An 11187-nucleotide genomic window follows, 5' to 3' on the forward strand; every position below is an offset into this window, starting at 1 on the left:
CATGCTTTGCTGTGTCTTTCTCACCCGTGGATGTGGATGGAGAAAAAGTTAACAAAAAAAAAACTAGTGTGCTGAGGAGAAGAGTGGTGTGTGTTGAGGTGGTATGTGAAAGCTTTCGAGGAGCTGGCAGTCTCCAGATACCAGCAATGCTTCTGGGTTTGTTAGAGCTGATGAGTTTGGAATGGCAAGCACCTGTCAAATCTGTCCACGGCTGCTGCTATGTGGCAGCATCAGCAGCAGCTTGTGTAACACGGACCATGCCCAAGAGAGTGGGGGCTGCCATAGACAGGTAAGGACTACAGGAATGAATGTATGTATGTGTGTGTACACATGTATATACGTGCACGTACACAATAGGACAAAGGAGCCCTTGAGGGTCTGTGTTCTGTACCTGCAGGTACTTGGCTTTAAGCTCCTGGACCCCACCCATGGTTATGTGGAATCAGCTCTTAATATCACTTACAGCTCGCTGTCAGCCTGCACGACTGAGGTTGCTCCCAGCCTGACACTGCTGGCAGCTTTTCTTCACTGCTCTCTGTTTTCATGAGCCTGTCACAGAACAAACAAAAGAGCTCTGATTCCCGAGGGCACACGTTTTGTATGTGGCAGGGCTCAGATGGCTTGCATTGTGCTTAGCACTGACACTCTGGAGGAGGCTATCCCTGCTCTACAGAGCTTACATTTTTCATGGGAACTTGATTTAGCAACCAAGGTCGTGTACTTTTGGGGAAGTCGGGGTTGAAGGAATTTACAGATCAAAAGTTTTGGGATGAGTAACTGAGTTCAGAGGATGTTATGATTTTTTGGGTCATTTCTTTTCGTGAGAATTAATGTTATGTGATGGGGGGTGCTTGTGAAAGAGCCTGGAAGCTCTGCTGTTCAAAAAACACCAGCAGTGGAGCAGAAGAGATCCACACAAGAGCAGAAATGTGGTGCTAATTGTTTGAAGGCTGTACAGTGCTGATTCACCTCCAAAGAGCACATGCTTAACTTGGGCAGTGTGTTACCTACAAGGGCTTCTCATCCTTTGCTGATGTGCCCTGCAAGGAGGTGAGCTTGCTGCTGTGTTACCGAGCGGATGTGTTTGCTTTGCCCTTGTTGATAGGCAGCTGGAGGAAACTTCAGCCAGGCTGGAGCTTGTCGGGGTTTCTGGCTGTTGGCTCGTGTAATTCAGGGGCTTCTCACAGGCACTGTGTGTGCAATGCTCACATAAATTAATGAGCCCATATCTCTCAAAGGAATGTGAATTTGTCACTTCTTTCATGCTCACAGCACCATCTGCTGCACTGGGCTGGATTAGGAAGGGAAGAGGGAGAAGGAAGGTATCTTCAGTCGTTGTTACCGTGGTTCTGACAATTAAAACCTGGTGCATGCCCTGGAGGCTTCCTTGTGTCCTTCACAGTGCGGTGGCATGAGTAGCGATCCTCAGAATTCCTCTTCTCCCTCAGATCCCCAAAGATGAACACATCCTTCGGTTTCTGCGGGCTCGTGACTTCAACATCGACAAAGCTCGAGAAATGCTCTGCCAGTCGCTGTCCTGGAGAAAGCAGTACCAGGTGGACTACATCCTCCAGTCATGGAGGCCCCCGGCCCTGCTGGATGAATACTACACCGGAGGATGGCATTACCAAGACAGAGGTTAGAAGCTCCCCCCTTACACTGATCAGCGTAGCTTACTTTATGAGACCTCATAAGTAACTTGTGTTTGTCATAGAAGGTTTAAAGGTCTATCCTTCAAATTTTGCCAAAGGAGTTTTAACATCTGCAAACAGTCTGCCTCTCTCTTTTGCTGTAGTTCCTTTGTTTTCTCTGTGCAAACTAGGCTGACTAGAGCTAGTGCAGAGCAGCATCTCTTTGATAGGGTGTCCTTTGGGTGTGATTCTTATCCTGTTCAAATACTTAAAGTGGCATTTGTAGAAGGTATGGGAGTGATAGCCTGGGAGGCTGCAGTGCACGTCTCTGTCTGCAGTGGAAGCTTTGCTCTGTGCTCGATGTGAAGAAATCCTAAAATCTGAGGGCACATCCCAGTTCCAGGCAGTCTGGCTGTGTTGCTCTCAGCTTTTCCTTACTACACTGAGAATACCAAAAACCAAACACTGTTTTGTCACCTTTGGACACTGTATGACATGAGAGTGGTCCTAGCAGTAGCTCAGTGAAATTTGTCTCACAGATGATGGTGTATTATTTCTTACAAGAAGCATGTTAGGATAACAATCTCCAAACCTGCTTTCACTGGAGATTTTTACATCTCTAGACTTCTCAAGGCCAATCACTGTTTTTTAAACCTTTGCTTTTGTTTTGAAGATGGGCGACCGCTCTACATCCTTCGTCTTGGCCAGATGGATACAAAAGGTTTGGTGAAAGCCCTGGGAGAGGAGTCACTGCTGCGACATGTGAGATCAACATTCATTTCTCACTCAAGGAGCTGTATTTCCTTTGGTGTATAGCAGTCTTGTTGTAGCACAGCAGTAATCTACGTGCCTGAGGCCAACAGTTCCTGCATCCCATGACTGACCAACCCCAAGATACACCTTTGGCATAGCACGGCTTCTGTGTCTTCCTGTGCAGGAAGTGGAATTTCTGTAGTGGTGTGGATGGGCTGGAAAAGTGATCTCTGGTAACATGAAACTCAGCTTTCCACACCCTTCTATGCAACTCAACTAATGCAATCTGACCTTGAGACTCTTGTACTTCATCTTAGATTGTCAGTGTCTGTACGTTGTATGTTTGGCAGAACTTCTCACTAGAGAAGCTTTTTAACATATTTTTCTACACAGAGACTCCTACTGTTTTGCACACTGTAAGTTCTCAAACTTGTGTATTTCTGGATTCTGGATTTTTTTTGGAAGGTTTCAGGAGCTCTCCAGGTTTCTCAGTCATGCTCGGGCTAATCCAACTCTATACTGTTTTTAATTTCAGGTTCTATCAATTAACGAGGAAGGACAAAAGAGATGTGAGGAAAATACCAACCTCTTTGGGCGCCCCATCACGTTAGTACACTGATTTTCTTTTTCTTGTACTACCATCGTAGTAAGTAAGTAAGTAAGGATAATGATTCTTTGGGGGCTTTTAGGTGATGTTCTTAGGGTTAAACTGCAGGCAGCAGTGCTGTCTGTGTCTTACAGTCTGTTCTTGTCTGGACTTGAGGTACCTTACATATCAGGCCTAAGTGCAGATAAACTCTGCAACTCCATATGATAACAAGTATTGGTTCTTCCTTACATTTTTTTTTTCTGTCCCTGTTCAGCTGAACGTAACCACGCCGTTAATTCAGAACCTTGACTTTCTTTTAGAAAACAAAACCAAGTGCCAGATTCCATTTCCATCTCAAAATATACTTTTTAGGTCTTTTGGCAATATGCTGTTATAACTTTGCCTTCTTCCACGTTGACAGCTTGTGCTCTTGCCTTTGGGGCTGAACGACTCTTCTATCATTTTGGATGCAGTGTACTGAAACCTCTCTGGGTTCAGGCTGTCTGCTGCCTGGGCAGAGATCTACTCGTCATTGGAACTGCTGGTCTCTCTGGTTGGCTTCTTTAGGTCTTGTTCAACCCGTGATGTTTCTGAAATGTTTTGCGGGTCATGTGCTGAGCAGCCACGGTGCAGTGGAGGTTCTGACTGGTCATCCTCTTCATGTTTTAGATCCTGGACGTGTCTGGTGGACTTGGAAGGGCTAAATATGAGGCACCTCTGGCGGCCTGGAGTTAAGGCCCTGCTTCGGATTATTGAGGTTGTAGAGGACAACTACCCTGAAACTCTGGGGCGACTGCTGATAGTGCGAGCACCCAGAGTTTTTCCTGTGCTTTGGACTCTGGTGGGTGAAATCTGGACTACAGGATCATAAGCATGTGTACTAAACCATCTGGTCATCATAAGTTCTGCTTATTCAAAGAGTTAGGGAGTGAAAAAGCTTCCAGGCGGCTCGTGGCTGATCTTCTGAAGCCACAGCTTTGCTGCAGAGCCGGTGTGTTTGGTTCTAGCATGGCTGTCCTTCTACCAGGGCAGGGTGTGGGAACCCTCCTGCAGCAGTGATAGCCCAGATGTGGTTGGTTTTCAGGTTAAGAAGACAAATAGCTTGTAATCTCATGCTGGGTGAAACTGAAGAGAAAAGGAATAAAAATGGATCAGCCTGGTGCTTGCTGGTTGTGATGGCAATGTAAGAATGTGCTTGATACGTTTCTTGTGAGCTTTGTCTACAGTGTCACAACTGCATGCTTATTTTTTGCCCAGAGGAGAAAATCTTTTTTTCCTCATTACTCCTCTATATGTGAGAGAACTTCAAGGTTGAGAAGTTCTGTTCTGCTGCTGGTCTGCATTCCCAGTGTGGGACCTTCCAGTCTGGACTCTAAACCACCCACGTTTGATTGTACCTCAGTGTTATCTCTAACTTCACTTAGTGACAGTGGTGTCCTTTGTTCACTTCTGGTTTCAGGTCAGCCCATTTATCAATGAGAACACAAGACAGAAGTTCCTTATTTACAGTGGGAATAACTACCAGGGTCCGGGAGGGCTGGTGGACTACGTAGAGAAAGAGGTGATCCCAGACTTCCTGGGAGGAGACTGCATGGTGAGTTTTCCCTCCTGTTGCATAGGTTAAGCTCCCCCAAATTTCCTCCTCCCACACCCACCCACCCCACCAACCTTCTGCTCCCTTCTGATTTCTGTTCTGGTTGGGTGTCTTGACAGCACGCAGGTGCTGAGAAGACTCAATACTTTACCAGGTGATTTGTATGAACCCTCATACTCGTTTGTGTGGCTCTTCCAGTGTACAGTTCCAGAGGGTGGACTCGTTCCCAAGTCACTTTATCAAACAGATGAAGAGCCAGAGAACGCGGATCACATCCGGCTATGGACAGAAACTATCTATCATTCCGCAAGCGTCCTCAGAGGAGCTCCACATGAGGTACAGATCATCACACATGAGGTTCAGAGCATCATAAAGCTGAAGGTGGTGCTGGATTGATACCGGTGGTGTGTTCCTTTTGCTGAAGTTGATTAGAACAGCAAAGAGCTCCCAAGCAGTGAGCATGACTTTTCAGCAGCAGCGTGTGTTCAGTGGGAGGCCTAAAGCTAGCTGACAGCCAGAGGTTGGGAGGTTAGGACCTGTAGTGCAGAAGTAATGCTGCTTTTCTTTACTGTGGCTTGATTTCCTGTCGGATGCAGTCTCTTCCTCGTTCTTTTTGGGGAAATGAAGCTCCCTCTGCTTCTCTTTTGATTGTACTGCTTCCATTCTCAGTGGCCTAGTGGTGGTGATATATAAACTGGGTCATCAGGACAGAGAACATCCAAGGAAGGAGCACTTCAATCTCACAACAGTTCTCTGGTTTCCTGACAATGGGTAACACTGACTCGGTCTGCTTGGGCTCCTTAAGAAGCCTCTGTGCCTTTTGGAGTATGCAGCTGCTCTGAAGGTGCTCTTTGCTGCATCCTGAAAGCTGTACCACAGCTCCATGGAGGTTATACTAGAAGTGGCAAGTGATTTATGAGCAACTCTTCTGGAGGAGAGAAATGGCATAAAAATGTCTGGGCAGATGTACTGGGGCAGCAACCTGGCAAGGGGAATCAATTGCATTCCTCCTTAGGAACTGAGGGCGATCCCTTAACTGACAGACTGTGGGGAAAAGTGTGTTTGCAGAGTGGGAAGGCAGAGGCTGGCTGTGATGTAAGTACCTGCCTTGTCACTGTGTGCCCACTTGCTGTATTTCCTTTTCTAGATAGTTGTGGAGATTTTGGAAGGGGAGTCTGTGATCACCTGGGACTTTGACATCCTGAAGGGAGATGTGGTGTTCAGCCTCTTTCACTCGAAACGAGCTCCAGAAACAAGTCATAAAGAAGCCACGTTACCAAGTACCTCTGCTGCTGGGGACAACGTGCAGCTGATTGATAAGACGTGGGTCCTTGGCGTGGATTACAGCCGCGTGGAGTCTCCGTTGGTTTGCCGGGAAGGGGAGAGCATTCAGGTGAGATGCATTTGTGTCCTGGCCAAAATGTTTGGAACCATTTGGTGGTGGAGGGGAAAAGGAACTGGTGGGATGGGAAATCGTGTGTTGCTTGGAAATAATTGTCATGGCAATCATTCTCTGAATTCCTTGTGAAAATAATTACTATTGCTTTTTATAATGGTTTTAGACTAAAAGAAGGGAGATTTGGGGTTAGATGTGGGGAGGAAATCCTTCACTCAGGGTGGTGAGGCGCTGGCACTGCTGCCCAGAGCTGTGGGTGCCCCATCCCTGGAGGTGCCTATGGCCACAGATGGGCCGTGGGCAGCCTGAGCTGGGGGCACAGCCCACGGCAGGGGTAGGTAGGGCTGGGAACTGGGAGGGCCCTTCCGACCCAACCACACTGTGATTCCAGTTTAGACACAGCCACAGCAAAGAGAATCTGTAATATGTGATAAAGAACTCACTGAATGTAATCAGATAACCTTTTTGTTTGGTTGTTGTTTGGGTTTGGTTTTGTTTTGCTTTCAAACTAGCATTACAGAGGTGTGGCTCAGGCATGTATAACCAAGTGAATGTTGTATGCTCCCCCAAATAGTTAACAGCTTTTGTCTTTCATCAAGTCATCCATTTCTTTCATGAGACTCCCAGTAGTCACTCAGTAGCACTCTTACTTCCAGGGATCACATGTGACTCGCTGGCCTGGCTTTTACATTCTCCAGTGGAAAATGCATGGTCCTCTGCCCTGCTCTGGCACCAGCCTCCCTCGGGTGGATGATGTCCTCGCCTCTCTGCAAGTTTCCAGTCACAAGTGCAAGCTTATATACTACTACGAGGTGCTTGCATCCAAGGACTTCAGGTTGGAGATTTAGTGTGCAACTTACAATGAAAAAGCCACGTGAGAGCACGAAGTGTAACTTTAAACATCCAGCTACCAGTGACCTCTAGAAAGCATGTGTTGAATTGTGTCCACCTAACTTATTAGCAGACTTGGCATTTTGTGGCAACAATCCCCTGTAGTGTGGTAGGCAATAGTGTTTTCTTGTTGTGGTAAGTACCCCTTGGATGGATGTCCACCAGTGGGGTTTGTGCTTCTTGATTACAGCTGCCTGAGGCGTGGGAGGTATTTGAGAGATTAACTTTTTGATATCAGTGGGGGGGGCGTTTTGAGAAGTTGCTTTTGGAGTCATTGAATGAATACCTGCTGGGCTGTTTCATTCATTCTTCATCTGGCATTCGAGGAGGAAGTTGTGACTTTGAGAGTGCCTTCCCAACAGTGTACATCTACCTCTGTGGGATCTATTTAGCCGCCTTTAACACAAAGCATCCTTTTCAGAATCGTTTAGTAATTTGAAGGCTTTGCAAGGGCTTCACCAGGAGCTGGAAGGAGGTTTTAGGAGGCTTGCAGATGGGCAGCTGCTGACCTTGAGAAGGCAGCCAGCTGCATTGTGCTCCCAGGTAAACTGCGGGAGAGAAGTCGTAATAGCTGTTGCCACCAAAAATAAAAACAGAGATGTTGACGAGGATTTAACTTTTCATTATGATACAGAGGAGCGCCAAGATTGTTAGAAACTAAGATGAATGCAACGGGATGAAAAATTAAACACTTCTCTAAGTGTTATAGAAAGCTGATCTCAATATATATAAAGTTATCCATGAAATAGCAGCCTGCCTTAACAAACACATCCTTCTTGTCCCATGACAGGGGATCCATGTCAAGCCTGGAATCTTGCAACAGCGGATTTTCGCAGCTGAGTGGAGCCACGACATCTTCCAGCCAGTCCCAGAGCAGCTCCCATCTTTCCAGATAGCAGAGCCGAGGCTGCACCACAGGGAAAAATTGCTCAGGGCTTCCTGGCTGCCCCAGAGCTGCTCTGTGCACCAAACCAAAGAGCCTGCATGGGGCAGGCACTGTGTGACCACAGGGAGCAGCCACTGCACAGTGAGAGGCTTCTGCTCTCAACACAGGACATGGTGGTGAAACAACAGGCGTAGTGTTTTCTATCAGGCTCCTACTTCTCAGTAGGCCATTTCTTAAGCTGTGTTTTTGGATGAATGTCAGTTTGCATGAATTTGTGTAGTACCAAACTCTCAAGGGCTCCTTCCCGTCAGTCCTTTTCCCACACGTGGTAGAGGAGACTGATGTTGCCTTATCCAATTGGTCTGTAGGACTAGAGAATTCACGTGTAGCAGAATTAATCTCCTTTTCTGAGTGCCCAGGGTACCGACCGCTCGTCAGAAGGTGAAGTGGGCATTTCAGGTGCAGGGACTTGAAGCAAAGTGTAAATATTTTAATACAGATGGGATGTTGTAGAAATCAGTTCCAGGTGAAACTTAAAGCTCCTCCTATCTGACGATGCTATAAGGAAATGTGTTGGATTTTATTTCCTAACCCACCGAGGCACAAAAATCCAAACTGTTCTCTAGAAAGTATGGGCAGGGACTGCCACCAGCAAGCAGCATCTTTCTTAAAGATACATTTCCTCTTTCCTCAGGTTTACAAGCAATAATAGGTGGATCTGACCCATCTTGTCAAAGTAGATGGGAACCGAATCAAATTATAAAGGGCTAAGAAAAGCAATATTTTATTTCCTGAAGGCACAAAATTTTATGTCAGTTATGGAAGTCTTTAAAGTGCGAGCTAACTCAAAAACTTTAGAGAGGGGAAGCAAAAAAGCATGTATGTCTTAAAGCATTTGCTGAAACGTATTTATTCAAAGAATAGCTTGTTTTAAGTTCCTTTTTAACTTATTTATAATTTGAAAAATGATTATTTATTAAATGTGATCGCCTTTTGTGAGCGGGACGGACTTTGTTTTAGAAAGGAATAACTGATGACTGAAGGATCAGATGCATCTACTTCTGATCCTTGCAGCTGCTGGAAGAGCAAAGGGCCGCGTGTCGAGCTCGAGGGAATCACACAGAATCACGGAGTTGTAGGGGTTGGAAGGGACCTCCGGAGATCATCCAGTCCAACCCCCCTGCCAAAGCAGCTCCCTAAGCCAGGTTGCACAGGTCAGCATCCATGCAGGTCTGACGTGTCTCCAGAGGAGGAGAGTCCACCACCTCTCTGGGCAGGAATGCTTCCCAGGGCTAAGAAGCAAGTATTGCATTTAGGAGTTGTGAGAAGATGGAGCTGGGCCCGGGGCAGAGTTTGTGGTGGAGGTGCAGGTATAGCTTCCTCCAACACAGCAACTCAGGTATCCATGGCCATGTCTCTCTGTTAAAACCAATCTTTCTGCCCCTCTTGCAAAGCTATTATTACATTGGGAAATGTGTGCAGGTGAGGAGCACATGCACGTCCAGTAATTCCTTCTAACCTGCTTCTTTAACCAATGATTTTGAAGCACCAGGCATTGACAGAGGAGAAAAGAGACACAGTAATTGGAACAAAAGAAGATGACGTGCTCATGTAAGTCGCTTGGTGGTTTTATTGTCCTTTCTTTTAAGGAGCATAGCCCAGGAAATATCTCGCCCACCCCCAGCTTCTGTATCAGTGTGAGTGGAACAGGTAACCTCCTTCTGCAGGTCCCTCCCAAAGGAATTCAACTTCTGTGTCTGCTGTTTCAGCACAGCTGGAGTGACACGGGGGGAAGAGCACTGCCTTTGCTCCAGAGAACCAAGAGCCCTGGAAGTAAAAGTGCACGTGTGTATCCTTAATGTGAAATCCTGCCATTAGTTCCGATGCTAGAAACAACAGTTTCAAATTGATTCCTAAAGCACTGCCAGCAAACCTAGCCCTTCCCTCTCTGTGCTGTTTCTGGATTTCAGCTTTTCACGGCCTGATTATCATTCAGTTTGCATGCACACCGGAGCAGTAACATCCCTATTTTCTAGATTCTCATTAGTTTGCTCTGGTAGAGAATCTTCTCCATTACACTGGATTCATTTAATTTTGAGACGTGGCACGTGCTGTTCTCCTCTCACCTGTTTGAGGTTTGGATGCATGGCTCTTGCTGGCGAAGTGCTTCTGGCAGGTCCCCGTGAGCCAGGCAGAGGGGAGGGCTGCTCCTGCAGAGCTCCCTCCTGAGCTGAGACCTTAACGAGGGCTTTCCCCTGTTTCACATATTCCGTGAGCAAAACATAATGCCTACCTCAAAGAGCTGTTGCCATGTTTAAGGTGTTTCAAGGGACACGGTGCCATCGGTGGTTTGGTACGCAGTGTTGTGCTGTTGTTTACAACTCACCGTGGCCATACGTGAAACCTTTACTCTCGGCAGTTCCTCAGGTCCGCCTCGTCCTGCTGCTCCCTGCTTCTGCCTCCGTGGGACTGAGCGTGGACCCAGGGCTTGTGCTGAGGGTGGGTGGCACATCAGACAGAGCAGGAATACGGTGGCTGAGTCACTTGGGCAGAACGTTCCGGTGTGTTTTGGGTTTGGAAAGGGCTTTTTTTTTAACAGCTGTAGACAGAATAAGTTGGCCTTATAAAAGGCCTGAGGGAGACTCCAGTCCACGAAGGTGCAGAACCAGAAGGTGCACTCTGGGCTTCTTACCACTTTCCATGTGCCAAGAGTGAAGCTGAATACCGGCACACAACGCACTCTTGGGCACTGAGTGCAGGTCCGTGTTGCTCCTGGGCTTCATGTGCCCTTCTGTTGGGGGGAAGAGTAAGCATGGTTGCCCCATCACTTTTGTGAGGCCACAGATGTTTGCTGCAGTGTCAGACACAGCCTTATTCTCTTCATCATAAGGTTGGCCAGTTTGTTTTTTCAGTAATCAGAGGCAGGGGGTGTATGAGTGCAAAGTATCACAGCTTATAATACAAATGTATACCCCCTGATTTAACTAAAGAACTGAAATACTGCGGAGTTTTCCATTCGTTTGTCAGCTCTCTATTATAATTGGCACAGCCCTCCCGTTAGGGCTTTGAGCTTTGGAGAAGGCCTGAATTATTCTCGACGTCTTTGGCTCATTCATCACAGACGCTGCAGAAGGCCATAATGTGCTCCTCTGAAATCTTCAAGGCAGCAGTTGGGCTCTGCTGGTGGGCAGCAGGGAGCTGGGCTGGCTGCCGGGCTCGGGCTGTGATGTGCTGATGCAGTAGGAAGGTCAGCATGCTAGAGGCTGAGGAATCCCATTTCAAAATGCATTCAGAACCATAGCATGGTGGAGTTGGAAGGATCCTCTCAGCTGTAGCATCAGGATGCCTAGGGCCCATCCATGGCCATAGGCAACTCGAGGGATGGAGCACCCCCAGCTCTGGGCAGCAGTGCCAGTGCTTCTTTGTTACCTGAAGGATTCCCACTGG

General features: G+C 47.2%; 1 protein-coding gene across 1 annotated transcript in view; it reads left to right on the forward strand.

The window, feature by feature from the left end:
• The window catches only part of SEC14L5 (SEC14 like lipid binding 5), a 32663-nt gene extending 23842 nt beyond the window's left edge, over positions 1 to 8821 (forward strand). The window contains exons 10-18 of the mRNA XM_065732573.1: positions 1449 to 1638; positions 2305 to 2393; positions 2920 to 2990; positions 3643 to 3814; positions 4433 to 4567; positions 4766 to 4903; positions 5715 to 5960; positions 6620 to 6798; positions 7645 to 8821. Of these exons, the coding sequence (XP_065588645.1) occupies positions 1449 to 1638; positions 2305 to 2393; positions 2920 to 2990; positions 3643 to 3814; positions 4433 to 4567; positions 4766 to 4903; positions 5715 to 5960; positions 6620 to 6798; positions 7645 to 7750 (1326 nt within the window). The 3' untranslated portion in view covers positions 7751 to 8821. The remainder of the gene's footprint in view (positions 1 to 1448; positions 1639 to 2304; positions 2394 to 2919; positions 2991 to 3642; positions 3815 to 4432; positions 4568 to 4765; positions 4904 to 5714; positions 5961 to 6619; positions 6799 to 7644) is intronic.
• Positions 8822 to 11187: the final 2366 nt, after the last annotated feature.

The sequence above is a fragment of the Cyrtonyx montezumae genome, unplaced genomic scaffold (genome assembly GCF_038088225.1).
Source record: "Cyrtonyx montezumae isolate F1298 unplaced genomic scaffold, pur_monq_1.0 scaffold_16, whole genome shotgun sequence".
Classification (NCBI taxonomy): domain Eukaryota; kingdom Metazoa; phylum Chordata; class Aves; order Galliformes; family Odontophoridae; genus Cyrtonyx; species Cyrtonyx montezumae.